The sequence below is a fragment of the Poecilia mexicana genome, unplaced genomic scaffold, assembly GCF_051168715.1.
Source record: "Poecilia mexicana isolate PSO_F unplaced genomic scaffold, ASM5116871v1 scaffold_14, whole genome shotgun sequence".
Classification (NCBI taxonomy): Eukaryota; Metazoa; Chordata; class Actinopteri; order Cyprinodontiformes; family Poeciliidae; genus Poecilia; species Poecilia mexicana.
In genome coordinates, this window is record NW_028263383.1 from 5,922,733 (window position 1) to 5,944,702 (window position 21,970).

The window sequence follows — 21,970 nt, forward strand, 5'->3', positions numbered from 1 at the left end:
ACACCTTTAGCCCATAAATATAATCTAATAGATAACTGTCAGGGCTGTTACTGGAAGGTAAGATTAGTATCTGATTAGCCACAGTAGTTTAAACTATTTTGTGTACTGATTAAACCATGAAATTGTTGGATGATGAAATAGCTACATAATGTGTTCAAATTTTGAGAAATGTCTGTCATTATTTATAAACTTTCCTGTGAATACATTTGTCCATTTATTTATTTTAATTTCATGGCACTTATCCTTATCCTATAATAGTTTATTTAAGTAAATTGTATTGTGGCGCTATAGCCTCATTATCCAGTAGTTTCGGTTATTAACATAACATTTCAAGTATGGACGGACTGAAGGTAAGGTCAGTAATTCGTTTTATTTTTAATGGAAATAAAATCCGGGAGAAGATCAAATGAATGCGGTCTGCTAACTGTCGAGCGACTACGGGCAGATGGCACGCGCTCTTCAACTCAAACGCTCTCGGGCTTCGGTACCGCTGGATGTCGGTGAAACGTTTTATCAGGCTGGAGAGGAACATTATTTTACCGCAGTTCCTGCGAAATTGGAACAAAATAATGTGTAGGCTTTCGCAAACAAGATACGTAAGTACATTATTTCCTATATTCGAGCACTACGAACTAAGTTTACTAGAGCTCACGCGTAATAGTATGACTTACATTTATAAATAAGCGATAGTCGTGTGTTTAAAAGACCTGAGGCTGCATGTTATTTGGTTTGACGGCAGTCTGACTAGAAAAGCTCCTGGAATTCAATGTGTGTCGGCTTATTTCTTTTTATTAATGTTGTACATTTTATAACCTTTTATTCTGTCTCCATAAGAAAAACTACTCGCGTTTTGAAAAAAAAAAAAAACTTTAATATTGTAGTATTGGACTTAATCCTCTTTCATAACTTTTAGTCAGTGCTTTTGTTTGTTTTACTCAAGTTAGTTAGCTGCACGTGTAGTCACAGTAAAAGTGCACATATTGTGCAGCTGTTGTTTTATACTTTTATTTGTATTTTGTATGTGTTTATCTGTTAACTTTTTTTGGTAATATTTTTGCCTGAGAGTTTACTATCCATTGTCTGTTCTTAACAGACTCTGTTATTTTAATTGATTAAAAAGTGTACCTAAGGATATCAGTAAAGGAATCTGAACTAACTGTACAGTTGCCAGTTTATATGGCATTTAAGATATTTTTAATCCTAATCCTAAATTTTTGTGGAAATAAAAATCTTGGATATCTCAAAGATTAGCAAAAATATAGATTCAGTATTTTTTATAAAGTTCCACATAGTTCGTTACACGGTTAATGTGCTCCATTGAATTCTGCTAAAACACTTTTTTTTCTTTCTTCTATTACCATACAAAATTATGTGTTCTATAATACCATAATTTAGGGCTGCACCATATTGGAAAATCATGTGATGGCAATAATATTGATAAATATGGCGATGACAATATCAGTTTCTTTCCTCGCAATCTGTGCTTCTTACTATATGTGACCTTTATTTTTGACTGGGGCTTAAAATCACTACCTGTGCCTGAGATAAACTACTTTTTTAAAGCAATAGAGATCACCAATCAAAAATATGTGCAGTCACCCATAAATAGAACTTTGCTCTTAGTTTCGAACAAAGCCCTCCAAAGGAACTTAAGCTAGGTTGTGACGACAACTCCTTATTCCCATTGTGTGCTTAAAAGGAAGAGGAGGACCAACCTAAAAACCCAGAAAACTGGTGTTTGTTGTTTCATACTATGAGTTTCCTGTTTTCCATAGCTCAGTAGAAAGAAAACCCCTGTTCAATGTCTTTGCCCATTTGAGATTGGAGTCTTTGTGAATGGTTCTGTTTTTTGTTGTTGTTGTTGTTTTTTATAGCAATTACATTTTTGATCTGTGATTTATAGATGTGAACGATGGTTGAGTGAGACGGTCATGTGGTGTGGAAGTAAGAAGAGAAACAGACATCGGAATGCCACAGGCTGTCTCGCTGCTGCCCTTCCTTCTTGTGCTCATAGGATATGGTGAGTGTCGCAAAGACTTTCATCTTGATTACAGTGTGTGTTTGAAAATGCAGTGGGGTTTTTTGTATAAAATGCAAAGGATACAAGGCTTCTAAATACCATAGTACAAGTGTTCAGTCCACTAAGTCTATCATTCAATAAGATGAAAAGAAAAAGTTGAGCTTAACAAAAAAGTTTCTGATGATAAATTGAATGAAGAGGCAGCTTCTGCCTGCTCCGTCTTTATTTTGTTGAAAGTTACTATGTGAGAATGTGGTTAGAGAAACAATGTGGGACATACAGTCATTAAATAACCAAAAAAGGGATGTAATGTCTATCTTAAAAATGTAGATGCCCACAAAAGGCTACAAAAATTATAGAGTTCTGTTTATTTATTTTTTATGAAACTTTCTAACATTTGCTAGCTTGGATTGATTGGATATTGGTTTGCTATTTGCATGTATTTGTAGATGTAAAAGTTAATGGCATAATCCAACTTTTCCCTTATTAATTGCTCTTTGTAAGCAATCACCATCAACGTGCAAGTACTTCTAGCAGTGTTATCAAACTTCAGAATGATGCTCCTACTGATTCTAAATATCTTTTTCTTTGCTCTTTTCCTCTTTTTCAGCTTTTGCAGGGCTCAGTATTTGGCCCTCTTTCCATGTGGCCCTTAGCAATGGGAGTGTATTTGTGGACTTTAGCGCAAAATCAAATAACAACACCATCACCAACATGAGCCTCTCTCTAGTCAACATGGAAACCAATACTTCAGTTTTTTCACGGACCCTCCCCAGCAACCAACTGGTTGGCAGGGAGGAGTTTGATTGTTCCTGCTTCCTGTACGCAGGAACTTTCCGGTTCCTGCTGAGGCAGACAAGCATCACCACTGTTTTTCATGCTAACAGAACAGATGTCAGCAGCACAGAAAGCTCAGCCTCCTGGTGGAGCTCTGAACTGCAAGTGCAGTGGCCCACTTTTCACATTTCTGTGGAGAAAGCAGGAAACCACTCTGAATATTTTCAGGTAAAACAAACTGAAATTTAATTTATCAAGCTATTTTATTTTTTTTTGCCTATTTACTGTTGTACAATCAGAAAAAAATAATAATTTGCATCCCTCTCTTTTGTTGGTTATTCACAGGTTGTGTTATCCACTAATGAACACTTTCAGGCTTGCTCCAGAGGCACTGACTCTGCCCTCTTCTTAGAAGTGAGTTATATGGAGTACAACCAGATCGGACGAAGTACCGTTGACAAAGTTCGAGCTCAAACACGGAAACCGATCAAGCCGCTTCGTTCGCAGAGTGTTGAGCTGCCCTGTGCTTTCCCGTTCGCTGAGAGGGACTTCTTAAGAGTGGCTCTGCGATCCCCTCACACAGTACAAGAAGTGAAGAGCCCTGTTCCTCTCTATCTGTCCCGTATTTTCTCCTACAAACTAGTGGTGGAAAACGCCAATGCTTATAAAAATGGTTGCATGGGCACAATGACTGTTAAGATGATATCCCCACCTTGCACTCATGTCAATGGAAAAATACTGCTATATAATGCAGGCCTCGCCAGGGGGGGTGACTTAACTTCCCTGCCGATGGAGTTTAGACCAGAGGAACAATCTTCTTCTGTGCTTGCATCTAATTGGCTCACACAAGGGGAGAATGAGACTGAATTCAACTGCTCTGTTTTTTACCCAGGAAGAAATAAGTATTGCTTCCGCTTTGTTTTCAACTTCAGTCAATCCCCTAGTCCAGCACAGACATGTCTGGTGGTTTACAGAAGAGCAGGTGAGATTTAGCTGATAAGTTTTGTTGCCATATGAAATATAAATAACCACATTTCCACAGTGTCAGTGGAAGGCAAATATACATTTAGCAAAAATTTAGCTCAGCTCATAAAACACACAAAAAACTGAGCTACCATTCTAAAACTTTGTAATCACCTTAAATGTAAATGTGAATGAGCTGAAAGTGTATTATGATGCAGTATACTGTGTGAAGATTTTTCTCCAGCATGGACTGGGAAACTGGTTAGAGTTAATGGGACCTAGATACAGGGTAATCAAGGAAGAAGACCTGCTAGAGCTTTATATGGCTCAACACAGAGCAGAGGTTCACCTTTCCTCTTGAGCCATGTCCCTACATACAGCCAAAACTGCAATAAAGAGTTTAGATGAAAACTTTTTTTTTTTTTTTGCCTGGACTAGAATCAAATGTGGTCCAGAACTAGATTTGATTCTGAATCTGTGACAAGCTTTAAAAATAGATGCTTTCCATCCAGTTTGACTGAATATAAGATACATTTAAAAAAATATGCAAATTAATCTTATGATGGCTAAATCTGATAGAGACAGATATAGTTAGATTTAGAGGGAAAAGTGGTTTTGAAAAAATATTGACTTAATTTGTTTTGGTTGAGCACATAAAATCCAAATAACATACATTAGGGATTGTGTTTGCAACATGACAGAAGGTGGAGGAGGTTAAAGGGTGTAATATTATATTTACACTATATGTGTGTTTAATTTTGCGTTGCAGAATCTTGGGGACCCTGGCACCCATGGAGTGTTTGCAGTGCGACTTGTGGAGAGGCAGTGAGGGAAAGAGTTCGAGAGTGTTTGCTGCCCTCTGGTGTGCGAGGCACGCAGTGCATTGGCATGATGAAGGAACAATCTCTATGTTCCCTGGAAGACTGTGACAGTAAGTGCTATTAAATCCATTTTTTTACACAAATATGTGTTCTCTAAAGCAGTGGTTCCCATGTTTTCTGTAATATCCTATTGGCAGAAAATTGCCTGGAGCTATTTTAGCTACATTAAGGTTACATCTCCTATATTTTATTAGAGTTACCAAAACTGGAATCAAATGGAAAATAGACCAAAATAAAATAAGGTTTCTTAGCTATAATACAAAATTAAATTATATTGCCCGTAAGGTTTACATATTTTTTAATTAATTATCTTAATAATTCATGAAAATACTTTTCACAAAAACGTGAAATGCAATGACTTGAGTAAATGAGCATAGAATCTTGTGGAAAAGAAGGGGGCAAGAAGTAAACATATTTTTTATCTTTTTTTCTTTCTTATTTTTTACTACTGTAACAATTATATAAAAAACATTTTTATGGTTACCAAAGTTGACCACAACTTTGGTAACCACTGTCCTGGAGTCCAGAGTGGTTATAGAGCTGAATTTAATACCTAGTGCAGTGTCATTAGTGATTAAATTATATCCTTGTAACTAATTTAAATATAATGTTATTTTCCTTTTACTCCTCAGTGTTGTCTTCTCCATCTCCATCTCTTCCCTCTGTACCTGAGGGAGCATCCCCGCTTGGTGGAAACATGATTGTGGTGTTGGGTATTTCCCTCTGCTTGGCAGTGATCATGGCAACAGTTGTGGTGACTGTGTGGAGAAAGCTTTGCCAAACCCCTCAGTGTAGCTCAGTCCACAGAGGCTCCATTCATTCCCCTGGTGGGCGCAAACTTTCAGATGAGGCCTCCATCTGTGGCCATAGCCTCCAAAGGCCCAGCCTGTCTGACAGTCATTGCCCATCGGGGGCAGTCGTTCCCCAAAAAGAGAGACCCTCACTCGGAGCGCAGCCTCTCTCACCACAGGCACTGGTGAAATCACTTTCACAGGATCCAGAAAGACTATCTCCCACAGGTCAGAAGGTGCTACCACCGATATTTGGGTATGTTTACATATTTTTTCTATCAATATTTTTTTATCAGTGTTTAATTATGTTTGTCCCGTCTAGCTTTAATAAACAAGACACCATATTCTTTGTAGCTATCGTTTGGCTCAGCAACAGCTGAAAGAGATGAAGAAGCAAGGGTTAAAAGAGGCCACACAGCTGTACCATGTCTCTTCAAGTCCTGTCCATGATACTGTGGTAGAGACCTGCGCCTCACCCACAACCTCACCAATTCCTTCACCTACTGAGTTTGCTTGTTCTGCCCTTCCCTTGGGTTTGCAGGACAGTGTCAACCACAGCCATTTTTGTACATCGACTCCCTTATCTGGGACATTGGGGGTCACATCAGACAGACTGAGTCCAAGGGTCGAGATAGTTTTGGGTCCTCCTCCTGTCTCTGGGAGGAGCTCTAAATGGCATGACCGCACAGCTGACTGGGTGGAGATGGTAGAGAGGAGCAAAATGCCCGGTCTTAGGAGAGAAGGAGATGAAGCATCGGCAAATAGTTTCCACAAGAATCCAAACTTCAGACGGACCTCCAGTTTTAGTGACACCAAACTCCTTTCGACTTCTTCAGCTCAGTCCACGCAGTTTAGAGAAAGGAGCATGACCCAGGTCATCCACCCAACTTTATTACTTTTTACCTCAATTTTTATCCAGTTTATATACTCTAAAATATATTGACTCAAGATCAATAAAGATGTGATTCCACGTTGTCCTTCTCAGGTGGGATCGCGGACGCTTCCAGAAGGAAGTTCTTGGACCAAAGGAAGATGGGAGAGACAGCCTCACCCGTCTTACCCCATCCCAGAACACAGAGTCTCAGACTGGAGTGCTACCAAACCCCAGAGTAATGAGCAGAGGAAGGTTTGGATGGGGACGACACATAACAGTCAAGTCAAGCACACTGGAACAAACACTAATAGTATTTCAATATCTGAGAAACATGCTAAAGACTTTAGTGGCAGAGCGGAAAGAAAGAGGCTTGCCGACCCTGAAGGGAGAGGTGGAGAGTTGGTCTCAGGGATTGGCGGTCCATCCTTTACACATCCTTGGTCTCATGAGGTGAATCAGCTGGGTGTAGACCGAGCTGAGCGGGCTGAGCAGAACTGGAACCGCCGTGGCCCATCACCTATCCAAAGGAACATTCTGGCCCGGAAACTGAAAGAGGCTCAGTCCTGCTCTGGAGCCAAGGGACGCCAGCGCAGCTCCAGCTTCAACGTTTCATCATCTGATCGAAGAAAAGATTGGTGCAACTCTCTGCCAATGTCTAGAGACCAGAGCAGCAGCGGTGGCTCCCCCTATAGGCTAAGTGAGGCAGAACAAAAGATGCTGGACTTGGATCTAACCCCAGTTTTTGTACAGGAGAAGCAGTAGAAAGTCAGTTATTATTACAGTATTACGTTAACAATTTTTATATGTTGAAAGAACAAATAGAACAACTAACTCTTTAACATTTTTAATGCATTACCTTTAATATTTCCATGGTATAATGAGCACATTCACCCTTCTGCAAGGTTAAACACCAGCTAGATTGCTGATAGATTTCAAGATGCATTAAAAAAATGGTTTATATCAACTCTAAATCTACAGTTTCAGCAATGCTGGGAAGTCTCAATGCTTATTATAGTAACAATTGGGGTGGTTTCTGTTTTTCAGGCAGGAATTTGGTATTCTAATTTGTGTAGTAGTACATATGCAGTATTAAACTGCAATTGTGTTCAACAACTAACACAGTGCCTTTGATTGGGGTTAAGAGGGCTGAAGACGCATACATTTTCAAATTCATACAATTTTGAAAACCACATATCCTTTTCTTCCGTTTCCTAAGTATGCTATAATTTGTGTCGTCATCACATAAAATCACATTGAAATACATGAAGTATGGGGTTTTAACATAAAGTGTGAAAAAGGTTAAGGGGCATGAACTCTTTTGCAAGGCACTTTAAATAGGAACACTGGTGAAACAATGAAGCTAAAATACTGTTTGTTTAAAAATCTGGCAATTTTACAGTCTCAGAAATGCTCACTGGAAAAAAATATATAAAATGTTCTGTTGATTTTAGCTATAATTTGAAGTTGAAGCAAAGGCAGTAATTAAAATACAAAGAATACTTTTTTTTTAATACCTTGTTTTCTTTAATTTTAGACAGAAGCCTGTGATTTTTAAATGTCCCCTGCTCCACTTCCTGCAATGTCCAAAAATACCAGGGGGCGCACCTTCATAGTGGTGTGTCTAAGAGAGTACCAGAGGCCTTTCCAAGTCCCCCACACCACACCATTGTCATACTCAGCCTTGTATTTCCCCCTCCGATAGAACTTGCCATTTAGGTTGGCTGCATGACACCTACGGATAGAAGGCAGCTTACAATCTTAAACGCACAGTGCAAGATATATATCTTTTGAGACGCATTTTTATGTGAATAGAAACTGAAGAAAATACCTGTTGAACCACCAACCAGCCTGATTCTCTTTGGCACAGCTTCCCTGAAGGAAGCGGTCATTATCCTGAAAATAACAATCATCATCAACATGATTTGGGCACCATTAAAAATACAATCAGTAGCACATGAAAACCTTAAAAAAAAGGAGTCCAGATGGCTGACCTGATCTCCAGTGCTGAACTGCATCCCACTAAGGCAGGAAGACCACTGCTCCACCATTCCTCCGCCACCAGTCAGAGCATCACCAGCTTTCCCACTGTACTGCCCGTACTGGAGACGATACTTATCCTGGAGGGAGAATTTGTAAAAGCCTCAGTTATATTGCTCTCAGTTTATGGTGTTTCTCCAGAAAGTATAGTTACATAACAATGCTTTTGTGATTACAGCTTCATCTGTGATCCTGAAGTTCTCATAAAATGCATAACTTCTCTTTCCATCCCAGTCCATGAGATCAATCTTCACCAGGTTTTTATCTGCAGGGAGACAAAAAAGGGAAATTATTATTTTTTTTATGCATAAAGTTTACGGGAATACAGTGGATCTCAAAAGTGTACACAGGCCTGCCATGCCTCAAAGTTTGTGTGATTTAAAAAAATATATATTTTTAAAAATGGTTTTCACACTAAAATGTGCAGGTAGTGTGTATAATTCATTTGAAAAAATAATAATAAAATAAGAAAGCAACAATAACCTGGCTGCACAGAGGTACAGACTCTTAACCCCTAGCTTAATGCTGTCACAATTTTGCCTCAAAGAAGCACATAGCTAAAGTGGCTTATGGCCTACCACTCATGACTGCTATAGAAGAACAATCCTTACCAAGGTATATATACCTTGTTTAGCTAATTTGCATACCCACTTTGCAAAACCTAAACCTCTAATTTAATCTTAAAAATGCTTAAGATTAAATTAGAGGTTTTAAGTGTGCATTTATGCAACTAGGTCATTGCAGCTTCACTTTTTTTTATTTTTCCTGAAGAAACTGGGTTGTGTCAGTTGAATAGCAAAAGATATCTCATGTGAAACATGTTTTCTTTATAGTTTAATTATCTTTTTACGTCAATAGGAGTGTATAAAAATTTGAGAATCACTGTATCAATAACATAATTGCCATTGTTTCTAACCTTCTGACAGTAGAGCATTCATGTGCTCATTCCCCAACCAAAACTCATCATTCCACAGTTTGAATTCTCCAAAACCATCTCTGTAGTCCACCCAGTCTCTAAAAGAAGGATTGAATTGATATTTTATTTCAGATAGATCTGCAGCCTGTAAAAGTTTTCTTCTTCCTTTTTTCTTCTTTTGCAAATGAAAAATATCAGCTATTTATCTGGTAAGGGACAGTACCTGTTAAAGTCAACTTTTCCATGCCGACGCCTCTGAAACACCGTCCATCCTCCTCCGTCCTCCATATCACAGTAGACTAGAAACGGCTCCTGGTGTAACTTGGGTCTGATGCGGTAAAAGCCGCTTGGTGATCTCAGCCTATCATAAAGTTCGGAGCAGTCTAGGAAAACAAGATTGGAAAGATTTTTAATAAAATGATGAAAAAGAATAGATAAAAACAATGAAAAAAATCTTATTTCTGTAAAATATTGCAACAAAGGAAAGAAAACAAGTACAAGTGTAAAACAAGTGTAACGTAAAGAAAATATGAAATGAAATAGATATTGGTTAGGCAGTTACTGTTTTTATTATAAAAGTAAATAAAGCTTACAAACAGCTTTATGTAAGCTGTAAAAATAGACGATTATTAATAATAGTAATAATTATAATTTATAATAGTAAAGAAAGTAACTATTTAATTAAAAGAAAGATTGAGTAAATTTAGTTTAAAAAATCTAAATTATTTTATATGCTCTAGTAAAGATTTGTGATAACTGATATTAATTCCTTTCTTACCTCTGTCATGGACAATCAGATTTCCAGCTGGAGGAATTGGTTTCATCATTTTGTTGTCCAAGGTGTTGTTGTTTTGGTTTACATCGGGTGCTGGGCCAGACTGAGGTTTACTGTCGGATTCAGCAAACCCAAGCGGTCTGAAGTATCTATACATTTGGAGATGCTCAGTCATCCAAGTTGTGATCAGCAATTTATTCTCTAGTTTCCTTATGTTAGTCTTGAGAGCTGCAGCCTCTGGTCCGCATGGATCAGTTTCCTGAAATAAGAAATTTTACAGTTGGAAATTACAAATGTTTTCAAGATGTAGACATTTGCCAGTTCTGTTGTTCATTCACAGCATTGTTCATGGTCAGAAGAAGAGGTATAGCCCTCCTGAAAAAAGGTGTGAAGTACTTACGAAAAGCTGCCCAGGAGCTGCTACGGTTGAGCAGACCAGATGCAGTAGCAGCACTGCTACGGTATTCACTAATAACACGCTTCCAGTAATATTTGTCTGAAAAAAAAAAACAATGACAAATTATTGACCACATCTAACAGATTCAAACACCTTTTATGAAACAAAACTGCTTCAAGCCTACCTTCATTTCACAACACTTCCCTTTTGTTTTCTCCATACCATATGTTCTTTCATCTCTAAAACATGTCAGTCTTATTTATAGGCTGGGTTGGTTCTGCATGGAACACATTAGGTAAATCAGACCTGAACATTCCAGACAAATGCTGAACTTGGACCAGCTTGATTTTCTTTTTTTTTTCATTTTTTTTTTTTCATTTTGTTACTCAGAAATGGTAGTGGTTCTAAATCATGCCTAATCCAAGAATTCACCATGTCCTATTGGACATGAAGTACTGAAAATTCTTCACATGCTATTCTAGGGAGGGAGTTTCTTTTAACATCAAGCAGGCATCCAATTAAAATACAGTCATGATTGGTACATTTTGGAAAGGGATGTAATAGCACAAAACAATTCAGTCTTAAAACAGTGTTATTTAAAATTCTGCACACATATGGAACATTAACATTACCATAAAAAAAACATGGGAAAGTCACTGGAATACACAAACAAAATGTGTTTGTGAAACCCATTGGAGTTTCTAAAATCACAAACTACAGGTGTTGTTCTCATTGTTGTTCACTTGTGTGAAGATCTAAAGGTTAAAAGATATGCAGTAGGCAGTGCTTAAGATGATTCAAACTCCATTGCAAAATATCTTTGGCACACTGTAGTGCACATGTATTGAAAAGCCATTTTTTTTCTAAATAATATGATTTCTGTGATAGAACTTCATAACAGCCACTAGAGTGCTCTCTACTGCCACACTCCTCAGTTTAATTCAGTGGTCAGTCATTTTACCTGCAAGTAAATGTCCTCTTAAAGACGCGGTATATATATATTTTTCGCACTTTTGTTAAAACTGTCACCATTTTCTAACTGTATACTATAGATAACCTGTGTGATACATGTAGACTTGCTATCAGGCAAATTTTCAGCCTGCAGAAGATAATAATAGATTTTATTTATAATGCCCAAAAGGTTAGTGGTATGTCTCCCTATAATGTTAGTACTTGTTGATTATGGGGCTCCATTCATCCTAAAAATGTATGTAAGGTGTGTATGTAGCGCCCATATCTCATATAATGTGTATAGGTTTGGGGGTGCATTGATATAGGTATATATGTAAATGTTATGGAACACATTTTGTTTCAAACACACTTAGCCTAATCTTTTTATTTCGTTTAGGCTACAAAAAAGTATTATTTTTTAGTAATACAAAAATATGTGAAAAATAGCATAACAAGAGTGTTTAAGTTTTAGTTGTAATGCATGCTAATGTTTTGTTTTTCTTTGCAAAACCTAACCACACATGTTGCATTCAGCTGAAGAAGAAAACGAGGAATACCGAAAATATGACCATGAAAAAACTCTGTGTGTTTGGGAATGCACTTAATTAGAACCAGATGTGTGAGGGAGCAGGGAGAAGCGAGAGGACTGTGGTCTGTTTGTTGACCTACTTTCTGAAGTTTCAGGTGGTGTAAATAGCTTTGTACGGGAGATTTATGGTCAAGTTCAGTCTGTTTTTAACGAAAAGGTAAGCAGAGGGGGAACGATGACTAATAACAGAAAAAGGGGCTGAACTTTTTTCTTTTTTTTTTTCTTTCTAGCGAAGTCCAGGAAGTCAGAAACTACAAGGCTTGCAAAAAATGATGAGGGATAGTGGATGAAAAAAAAGAATCTGCCCTGTTAACCTTTGAACTGTCTTTCTTTGTGCTCACAAGAAGTCACAAGACGAGCTGTCGTATAATTTCACGGATGACTCTCCTAACGGTAAGCAAGTAGTGCAGTTCAGCTTGTTTTTAAGGGTTTAATCTGCTGTTTAAGTGTTGACATTTAAAGTCAAAGGTTGGGTGCTTAATGAATGGTGGCTAGAGATTTGAATTTTCACTTTGCGTATCTTTCATTTTAGCACGACTTATTTGTTTTGGCACAAAAATGACCATTTATCAGTGGATAAATAAATAAATAGATGCGACGTAAATGAATGCGATGCATATATTTGTTTCGTTTTAGAGCAGAAAGGAGCTGCTGTAACTGCGTTGCAGAAACCGAACTGAATGTGGTTTGGCACGTCTTCAGTCCAAATCAGAAACTCCCCGGTCCAGACAGCTCCAGAAACACCTTCATCATGTCCGTCTACTTCGACCCAGGACCAGATCCAGAAGTAAATGGGTAAGAGAACACAATTCTTGGTGGGTTCTGCTTTTTCTTTTTCTGATTTAAAGAAAAAGCAGAAGGTGTGATTGTGGTTAACTGACAGGTGCAATAACAAAATCGGAAAGCAGTGGTGGGAAGTAACGAAGTACAAGTACTTCGTTACTGTACTTAAGTACATTTTTCGTGTATCTGTACTTTACTTAAGTAGATTTAATAATGAGTACTTTCTACTTTTACTCCACTACATTTTACAGTAAGTATCTGTACTTTCTACTTCACTACATTTCTACAAAACTGTCGCGTTACTCTTTACATCCAAGTCGCGTTGCGCTTTTTGTCCGTTAAAATGTGAAGTTAAGGTTCTTAAGGTGGCGCCGTAAAATCCAAACAATAACGTGACTTAGTGTCTGTTGTCACCCATCGCCTCCACCTTTACTCCCACGCGGAGCTCCAGACATGCGCAGTGATAGCGGGAGAAGATATCTGTCTCATCGTCAGTAATATAATAGCGCTGCATAAATCATAAGATGTAACATGTAAAATCAGCAGCGCTTCGCTTTCACAGACGGTGGGGACTTCGTCCAACTTTTAGCGTCACTTGGAAGGAAAGCTTAAAGAAAAGTAAGATCTGTGGACGTGATGCTAGCATAGCTAGATGTACAGAGACACATATGTTGCATCTGCGATGAAAAAAAGTTGTCCCTCATGCGCTGAATTATTGTGTGGTGACTGAGGTGTCGCATTTATGGGACAACGCTGTAACCAAAGTGCAATATAGTAATATGACATTCAGGAACAATCCGATTCTTCTGGACGGATCTATACTGATTCAATTTATTTCAGCTCTAAGTATTTAATATCTAGGTGTTTTATGGGAATGTGCATCTTTCAGATCAATTTGAGAAGCAATTTTGATAGGTAAAACTTAATTTTTTGTGTGTCACGTAGCGCGGGGTGCTGGTCTTGACTTGGTCTTGGGTAGGTGGTCTTGACTACAACTCTGCTACTGGCTCCTTGGTTGCATGTCCTCCCCCCCACCCACCTTCTTTCCATCCCCTTTCTGTTGGATTTCTTTAAAAATAAATGCCACTAGTGGCAAAAAAAAAAAAAAAAAGTGAAGTTCATGGTATGTTAGGACAGGAGACAAGATGTTTCCATCCCTGAAATTATGATGCATAGAATCACATATCTAAGTCTAAACTATGTTACAGGGTAAAACACAACATGCTTTATCTGTGGCATTGTTCATTAAAATGGCACATTACTGATGTATTAAAATGAAATACAATCAGTTCACTTAATGATATTGTATTAGTGATTCAGCAAGTACTTTTAATACTTAAGTATTTTTAAAAGCCAGTACTTTTTTACTTTTACTTAAGTACAAATGTTAATGTGGTAGTTTTACTTTTACTTAAGTACAAATGTTAATGTGGTAGTTTTACTTTTACTTAAGTACAAATGTTAATGTGGTAGTTTTACTTTTACTTAAGTACAAATGTTAATGTGTACATTTTTGTCTGTGTATTTGTACTTTTACTTGAGTACATTTTTTGAGTATTTTCTCCACCACTGTCAGAAAGTGACTCTCCTTAACCCCAAGTGATGTTTTATTCTGCTAATTATGATGATTTATGGCGTAGACCTTTTGATATAAACTAGTTTCTCATAAATATTGAACATTACTTGGTCTTTTTTTTAATGACCAGTCAAGTAGTGGCGACTGGTCCATAGGGGGCGCCGCCCTCCCTGATGTCTGAGTTGGGGATATCTAAAAATGATCTCTAAACATGATTTTAAAAAAAATGTATTAGCCTAAGTATGCAGTAATTTTTATATTTTTTTTACATATTTGTTGAAACTGTCATTGTCTAACATTATGGAATGAGACAGTTAATCTGTGAAAAAGAAATCAAGCTCCTCTTCTGTCTTCATCGCTAAACTATAAACAATCAAAGCAGGGCCGCGCTGTCAATTACAATCACGTGTGGCGCTGCTCATAAAATCCCCTTTCCCGTCATCCTTTTGCTCTCTGCTACCGTTACAGCTTCTCGTTTCACCAGATTCTGTTGTGAATGCTCAAGCTAGTTGGCATAGCCACCGATGACAGCGGATAAACGGTTCTCCTGCAAATTGTTTTTCCAACATTGGCACATTTAGCAGTGAGTACATGAAGTTGAGTGACAGTTTTATTCCTCTTGGCTTTGATTGGTTGTTTTTGGCCGAAGAGGCGCATTTCTTCAGACGACAATAATAAATGGCCATTAAGTAGCTCAAGGAGGAGGCGGAGATCTATATTTTCACCCATTGTCTGTCTCACAACGTGACAGTTTAAACAAATATGTAGAAACCATATCTTTATAAAAGTTACAACAGTGATTAACAGTGATAGCTTTATTTCTGGGACGCCCCCAGAATTTAACTAACTAGCCAATAGTTTGTGTATACTAGGGAAAAATAATAAATATATAACCAATCGGCATCGCTGTATCGTAATGTCTTTGGGGCGCGCAGTTCTGCGTCGCTATGGTGTTAAAGTGGATAATGGCGATGACGGCAGCTGAGGGAAAATATGACAATGCAGAGGGTCTTACAGACGACTGATGAGCTACAGCTTCTGTTCCCCTGCATTTTTTAAAATTAGTTTTAGCAACCAAATTTCTCTTCTCTTTTTCGTCATTTAGTTTATCTGTCTTCCAGAAAAAACTAAACGGATGCTATTATATGTTCATTGCTGATGATCAGTTATTGACGTAGGATTTATGCTCATATTGCGCTGGTTAGCATAATGCTAACCAGCAGCATTTGCTGCTCTAGATAAATGCTAAGATTTCTCCTTTTTTTTTATTTTTAACATTGATGCTGTTGCACTTATAATGCTAATGTTTGGTTTATATCATTTTGCTTGGCTAGATGGCCATTTTGATGTGGGGCTGGCAAGTCTTTCAGATCTATGACCATTCTTTTGTTTTGATGAGTTTTTCTGATTGCCAGATAAAAGTGGGGATGGTTGCTTGGTTTTGTGGTTTTAGCAGAATCTGAATAAGTGCTTCTGATTTGGGGGTTAATTGTATGTTAGTAATTAATTCAGTATTAGCTGTTGACGCTAATTTAATAAGTAAATTATTTATATTTTGCAAGTTACTACATACTTTTTTTTAACTTTTAGCTTACTTAACTCTTTATTTTGCTGTATCAATGATGTTCTATTATTGTGGAATTGCAGTCATTTTCTTACCATTCATTTGAATCTTTATACTGTAGTACCAAGATTTTGTTTTCCAATCAGGTGTAATGGTGACATGGTCTGTAAAGTAGCTATTGGTATTCCTAAAAGTATGGGGAGATGCCAATTCTTAATATAAAATGAAATCTGCATGTTCAAAAAGTTTGTTAGTACATTTGCTCTGAAATTTCTTGATTATATGGTAGTTCAGACTTTCAACTTTGGACTTTTTCAGATTTTCTTCATTCTTCATATTTTTTTCCCCCCCTTGTTTGTCAGAAACATTACGAAGATGGAAGACGCTAAAGTAGAAATTGATGATGGAAAGGAGGAGAGTTTGGAGCCAGACACAATGTACCAGTAAGTAATTTGCAGCATTCTGAAAATTAGTGGTCATATTTGCACAGAATCACATTTGATGAAAATCCTGCTTTCCCCGCCCCCCACTCCTTGTTTTACAGGAAGATTCGGAAAATAATCACTCCATTTGTTATGTCCTTTGGGTTTCGGTGAGTTATTTTGCGGTGAATTGTCATGAATGTTTTCCTGCATTCTTGTTGAATGCAGTGCTAATCTCTCCATAATTCTGTTTTTCTTCAGTGTATTTGGAATGATCCTGATTATTGTGGACATTATTCTCGTCATTGTGGACTTCGCTCTGCGCCATAAGCTGGACGAGAAGCAAGGAAACGTTATAGAAGCTGTGTCACTCACCATCTCCTTCTTCTTTCTTGGTGATGTCCTCCTGCGTGTTTATGTGGAAGGGTGAGAAGACGAGCATTAGAATTAACCTTTTGTCTTACAACGACGTAGTCACAGTAAGGACTCATGATTAGAATCAGTTACTTGTTTCTACCTTCTCTATATGAATGATTTCATAAAAACTTTCATCATTAAAGTGCTTTCCTATGAATGTGGGAACAGAGAATGTCCAACAGTGATGCAAGCTTTCCCAAGCTCCTGTGTCAGCAGAACAGTGCGTTCAGCTGTTGAGCAGGAAATTGTGAAGAGGAAGCTGTACAGGAAATGTGTGGCATGTCTTGGGCTAATTCTTTGGAATACCAGTGCAGTCACTCAGTAAATCCAGTCCGTTTTATCAACCGTCAACCCAAATGTACAGCGTATGCTTTTTTTGTTGACTGTTGATCTCTTTTGGTTCTCTTTTAGCTTCAAAGTTTACTTCAGCTCGAAGTTGAACATTATGGATGCGTGTGTTGTCGTCAGCACGCTGATTGTTACCATGGTCTATACTTTCATCGATGTTACAGGGGCCAGTCTTATTCCCAGGTGGGTGTTATTCCCCCTTAGCTAATTACTGTGAAGCATTTTTAGCTGTTTTGCACCTAAAATATTGTTAAAAATAAAAACTCCTGAAAATTGCATTCAAAGCTTTACAATCTTTTTGTCAATTTGTCCATGTTACAAACGAGCGGAAGTCATTGTTTCATGTTCTAAAAATGCACGATTAGCATTTTGCTGCTTTTAAGATGGTTAAATGTTATGTTTTCTTTTAAATGTGTTGGATGCGATGTAATTTGGTTTACATTGTTTTTATCTTCCTGGAAAGCATTTTCAATTGAATAAGGATGTAGGACAAAAGAAGCTTGCCATTTGTCAACGTAAGAAAAATATTTCATATTGTTTTTAATCCTCCTTTGACAGGGCTCTGACATTCTTGCGCTTCTTGAGAATAATCATCTTGGTGAGGATTTTCAGACTGGCATCTCAGAAGAAGGAACTGGAGAAAGTCACTAGGAGAATGGTATGTTTTCTGACAGCCAGAAAAGAAATGAAGGACTCACTTGCATACTGTCCCTGTGTCAACTGTTGTATTTAGCCTTCAGAGAATATTTTTTGTCATTCAGATATCGGAGAACAAAAGACGTTATCAGAGGGATGGATTTGATCTCGATCTTACCTACGTCACAGGTACGAGTGATGCATGTTTCAGAAATATATATTAAACTTATGTTGCATGCTTTTTTTTTTACATAAATGTACAGTAATGGAAAAAAATACTTTACATCCCATTAAATATTTAGTTAATTGCTGATGTCTAACCATCCTTTTTATTTATGTGGAAAGGAAACCAAATTTATTGCACTTAATTGCACAAAAATAACCTTAACAGTAAGGCATTCAGGGGCCAGTAGAATTCTCAGAAACTTTAATCTAACCAGGAACAACAGGAAACCACTTGGTTTAACCACTGACAAGAAATTAAGCCATAAAGACAAAACAATGTCCTCACCACACCTACTATTGCCCTCTAGATGTCACCAAAGAGGCTAACTGGTGTTGAAATGTGCTTACACTAACTCCAGAGTTGCATCTGGGCAGTGCACATATATACAGAGTTAGTTATTGAGAAATCTGCTCTTGAAACAGTTGTGCATTCTTTGAACATTAGTTCCCTAATTTTTGCACAGGTTCTCTGGCAAACTATTGTCTAGCCTTCATGTTTTTTTTTATTGCTTAGACGTTTAATGTTTTGACCCCATGACAATTAAACCTGTGGTGTCTTTTTGTGACACATCAATATGCTCTTTCATATTAAATATAGCAAGAGCCTGCTGTAGGTCCGACAAGGAACGTTTTAGAGATTTCTTTTAGTATCTAGCCCGTATCTTTAAATGTTTCAGTTTTACTAAGATGAATGTCAATATCCATGCGTCCCAAATATATTAGAAAAACGTGCAGGTTATCATGGGGTGTGTTAATTTGTTCATGTGAACTTTGGGAGAAGATTTCAGGTGAAATACTTTCTTTGCCCATCTCTCTAGATCGTGTCATTGCGATGTCTTTCCCCTCCTCTGGGAAACAAGCCTTCTACAGGAACCCAATCCATGTAAGATGGTCACGAATAAAACTATTGAAATACAGTGAATAAGTCCTTGGTCACAGTTTATGCTCACCATAAAAAAAAAAAAAAAAATGTTTCTGCAGGAGGTTGCGAGGTTCCTAGACACTAAACACGAAGGACACTACAAAGTTTACAACCTATGCAGTGAGTTGGACTGTGGGCTCATCTCATTCCGCCTTTCGTCTTTATGAACCACGTCAACCATGTCAAGTGATGCTTTTTCTTTTCAGGTGAGAGAGGGTACGACCCCAAGTTCTTCCACTACAGAGTGGAACGGATTTTTATCGACGACCACAATGTGCCCACCTTGACGTAAGTAGTTTTCAGTTTGATATTTGCGTTGCAGGTTTTCTTTTTTATTGATCCAAGGTACCTTTTTAAGTAACGTGTAGTTGATGAACATAGGAATGTACAGACTAATTTATGTTTAACAGCCTGGTAGTTTATCATGGTTTCTTCCTATTGAATTTTACCAGAGACATGCTGAGATACACAGAAAGTGTCAGGAATTGGATGTCTGCTGATCCCAAAAATATTATTGCTATTCACTGCAAAGGAGGGAAAGGTGAAAAATGAATCCTACTTGTTTGACTATCTGGGAGTTAGCTGTGTCCGAGTGTCTTTATACCAACTATTTATCACACTGCTGTCCCACAGGACGCACTGGAACCATGGTGTGCACATGGCTCATTGACAGTGACCAGTTTGAGAGTGCACAGGTTGGTTTCTGAATTGTTCAAAGCAGGGTTAATGAATGAGGTGAAGATTTTAAATACAGAGCCACTTCCTATTGCCTGTGTGTGTTTGTGCACCAGGACAGTCTGGACTATTTTGGTGAGAGGAGGACGGACAAGAGTCGCAGCTCCAAGTTTCAGGGAGTGGAGACTCCCTCTCAGGTGAGAAAAGCAAGACATGTTTATCTGGTGCATCTATTTAAATTGAACTTTGTTTAAAGGGTTTTACTGAAATCTGGCCTTTTTGTTTCATGCCTGAATAACGCCTCCTTGTGTTGGATGTAAGGAATGACGGATGAATATACATTTCCCACATTAGATAGGTTCAGGATTACTTTTCCTCCTAATTTGGTGCTCACAACACATTGCAGTTTTTCAATTGATTTTTTTTTTATAATACTTTTATTCAGTAAAATAAGACATTTATCAGCTGCACATTTGCACCATTTAAACATTAAGACTTAACACTGCAAAACGGCAGGAAAATCTGGCGGTTTTCGTTTTTGCTGAGCATGTCAAATTAGTAATGGGGGCAGGCTTAAAATGAATAAATGGCAATGATCTTCAGCTCACCAGCAGCATATTGGAAAACAATATTTAAGTTTTATTATTTACAGAGTGCACCACAATTCATTGTTGCGTCACAAAAAAGTTATTCAGTGATGACGAGACATTTTTAAAGATTGAGACGAGCAGCAGAATTCTCCAAGCCCGGCTTATCTAGGTTAAATAGAATAAAAATACTGAAAATAAGGTTTTAAACGTACTTTGTGTACAGAGTAAAGTGTGACGTATGTTGTTTTTGTGTGTGCGTGTGTTTTTTGTTTTCTTCCATATCATTAAAAAAAACCCCAGTTGCTTAAGCATTTGTTCTGTTTGTGCCGCAGAGCCGCTATGTGGGGTACTATGAGATCATGAAAACCAAGTACAACCGAAATTTGCCTCCATCTAGAAGCCTGAGGATTAAAAGCATCCGGATTCACTCTATAGCAGGTAACCCAGCAAACCTAAGTCCACTCAGATCAACTGCTTCAACAGCACATGGTTCCTAGTACACGCGTGTTTTCTTGTTCCTGCCCAGGTGTGGGCAAAGGGGATGGCAGTGATCTGAAAGTGAAAATAATAATGGGGAAAAATCAGATCTTTCAGTGTGTTTGCACCACACAGGAGAACTGCAAGGTGGGCTTCATTGGACTCATTTGGTTGTGCATCATCATCATTTAACAGTTGAGTGACTTTATTTACTTTCGGTTGTTTTTCAGGTGTTTCCTGATGCAGGCAGCAATGCTGCAGTAATCAGCCTGGAGAATGGGCCTTTGGTTGAAGGCGACGTGAAGGTTATGTTTGAATCAAGTGCGGTGAGTCCTTTTAGAACTTTAACATACAAATGTTTAAAGTTGGTGTTTATCCTGACTGTTGCGCTTTTTTTCTTTCATCAGGGTCTTCCGAAAGGATATGAAGACGTTCCGTTCTACTTTTGGTTTAATACGTCCTTTATAACAGAAAACAAGTAAGTTTCTTTAGCTGAGACAATACTATTTCTAAAGCCTTTACATTCTTCTCAGACCTTAGCAACATCTGACCTTTTTTTTTATATTTAGGCTGTTTTTGTCCAGAGAAGAGCTGGATAACCCACATAAATCTAAAACCTGGAACATATACAAAGAGGACTTTGGTGTCACCATGTTCTTCTCAGATTCTGATTGAAGCAACTTTAGAAAGAAAATAACAAAAACCTGTAATTTTGGAAAAAGCTGTGAAGAAATGAATGCATTCAACACTGAAGTGTTTGCTAATGCCCAGATCTTCCATTTAGATGATTATTCTGATTAGAGCTGTGATTAAAAAAAAACAAAGGTATTGCTCTGATGTATGTATTGCACTTGACTATGAAATGTTGGAACACTGATGATTAAACAAGCAATGCAAACCTCTAGTGAATCAAACTCTTTCCTGTACGTGACTTGTTTGGACAATGTTTTTCATTTAGGCATCAGGAAAACATTTGTATGTGACCTTTGTTTGTATTCAGTCTTTGACTAGAACAAAATTAAAGTTGCAGTAATCAGTTTGCTTTTATTGAAGGCTTGCTTCTGAGAAGGTGACTCTATACATGAACAAATATGAATATTGACAACCTAGTTCATTAGTTGAGTAAAGCTTTGCGTTTAGGAGCCGCCTTGCATTAACCTAATCTAGAACATGAGCTACATCAACCAGATACATTTTAACATCCTTTTGATTCAGATGTTTTCACAATAGTTCTTGATGAATAAAGGATTTGAGCGTGGCTCAAAGTTTTAGCAACCAAGTTTTATTAAAAACTAGATTCGCATCAGTTTTGGAAATCAAACTTTCAGACTCAAGTGGAGAGGAACAAAATTCAAGCAACTTGT

The 21,970-nt window shown here is 37.7% G+C and overlaps 3 protein-coding genes across 6 annotated transcripts; 2 read left to right on the forward strand and 1 right to left on the reverse strand.

Moving 5' to 3' along the window:
- The first annotated feature begins 443 nt into the window (after positions 1-443).
- thsd1 (thrombospondin, type I, domain containing 1) lies at positions 444-7,817 on the forward strand. Its single transcript, XM_014980712.2, has 8 exons — positions 444-596; positions 1,904-2,020; positions 2,631-3,025; positions 3,143-3,779; positions 4,530-4,691; positions 5,274-5,688; positions 5,787-6,306; positions 6,418-7,817. The coding sequence occupies exons 2-8, from the start codon at positions 1,969-1,971 to the stop codon at positions 7,066-7,068; spliced, it is 2,832 nt and encodes a 943-aa protein (XP_014836198.2). The 5' UTR covers positions 444-596; positions 1,904-1,968; the 3' UTR covers positions 7,069-7,817.
- fgl1b (fibrinogen like 1B) lies at positions 7,807-10,384 on the reverse strand. The gene is made up of 7 exons (XM_014980710.2): positions 10,038-10,384; positions 9,483-9,642; positions 9,260-9,357; positions 8,520-8,608; positions 8,298-8,423; positions 8,135-8,199; positions 7,807-8,038 (listed from the first exon to the last, which is right to left on the reverse strand). The coding sequence occupies exons 1-7, from the start codon at positions 10,207-10,209 to the stop codon at positions 7,858-7,860; spliced, it is 891 nt and encodes a 296-aa protein (XP_014836196.2). The 5' UTR covers positions 10,210-10,384; the 3' UTR covers positions 7,807-7,857.
- Positions 10,385-11,982: 1,598 nt separating this feature from the next.
- On the forward strand, positions 11,983-21,510 carry tpte (transmembrane phosphatase with tensin homology). Of its 4 annotated transcripts, none has more exons than XM_014980704.2 (20): positions 11,983-12,128; positions 12,202-12,364; positions 12,608-12,766; positions 16,257-16,337; positions 16,439-16,486; positions 16,578-16,742; positions 17,145-17,264; positions 17,640-17,739; positions 17,843-17,906; positions 18,761-18,825; positions 18,924-18,984; positions 19,071-19,152; positions 19,317-19,405; positions 19,498-19,559; positions 19,656-19,736; positions 20,462-20,567; positions 20,656-20,753; positions 20,837-20,932; positions 21,014-21,084; positions 21,176-21,510. In XM_014980704.2, exons 3-20 carry the CDS (start codon positions 12,723-12,725, stop codon positions 21,279-21,281), a joined length of 1,539 nt encoding a protein of 512 aa, XP_014836190.2. In that variant the 5' UTR covers positions 11,983-12,128; positions 12,202-12,364; positions 12,608-12,722; the 3' UTR covers positions 21,282-21,510. The 4 variants fall into 4 exon arrangements, with proteins under 4 accessions (XP_014836190.2, XP_014836192.2, XP_014836189.2 ...); XM_014980706.2 differs by having other exon boundaries at positions 12,613-12,766; XM_014980703.2 differs by having other exon boundaries at positions 12,316-12,364.
- The last annotated feature ends 460 nt before the right edge of the window (positions 21,511-21,970 follow it).

Excerpts from the sequence above, each read along its gene's own strand:
- thsd1 (XM_014980712.2), top strand. The coding sequence starts at position 1,969 with ATGCCACAGGCTGTCTCGCTGCTGCCCTTCCTTCTTGTGCTCATAGGA. Across the intron at positions 3,026-3,142 it reads ACCACTCTGAATATTTTCAG|GTTGTGTTATCCACTAATGA; the intron begins GTAAAACAAACT and ends GGTTATTCACAG. Across the intron at positions 3,780-4,529 it reads GGTGGTTTACAGAAGAGCAG|AATCTTGGGGACCCTGGCAC; the intron begins GTGAGATTTAGC and ends TTTGCGTTGCAG.
- fgl1b (XM_014980710.2), bottom strand. The coding sequence starts at position 10,209 with ATGACTGAGCATCTCCAAATGTATAGATACTTCAGACCGCTTGGGTTT. Across the intron at positions 8,200-8,297 it reads AGTTCAGCACTGGAGATCAG|GATAATGACCGCTTCCTTCA; the intron begins GTCAGCCATCTG and ends TGTTATTTTCAG. Across the intron at positions 8,039-8,134 it reads GCTGGTTGGTGGTTCAACAG|GTGTCATGCAGCCAACCTAA; the intron begins GTATTTTCTTCA and ends TTCTATCCGTAG.
- tpte (XM_014980704.2), top strand. The coding sequence starts at position 12,723 with ATGTCCGTCTACTTCGACCCAGGACCAGATCCAGAAGTAAATGG. Across the intron at positions 17,907-18,760 it reads CGATCTTACCTACGTCACAG|ATCGTGTCATTGCGATGTCT; the intron begins GTACGAGTGATG and ends CCATCTCTCTAG. Across the intron at positions 21,085-21,175 it reads TCCTTTATAACAGAAAACAA|GCTGTTTTTGTCCAGAGAAG; the intron begins GTAAGTTTCTTT and ends TTTTATATTTAG.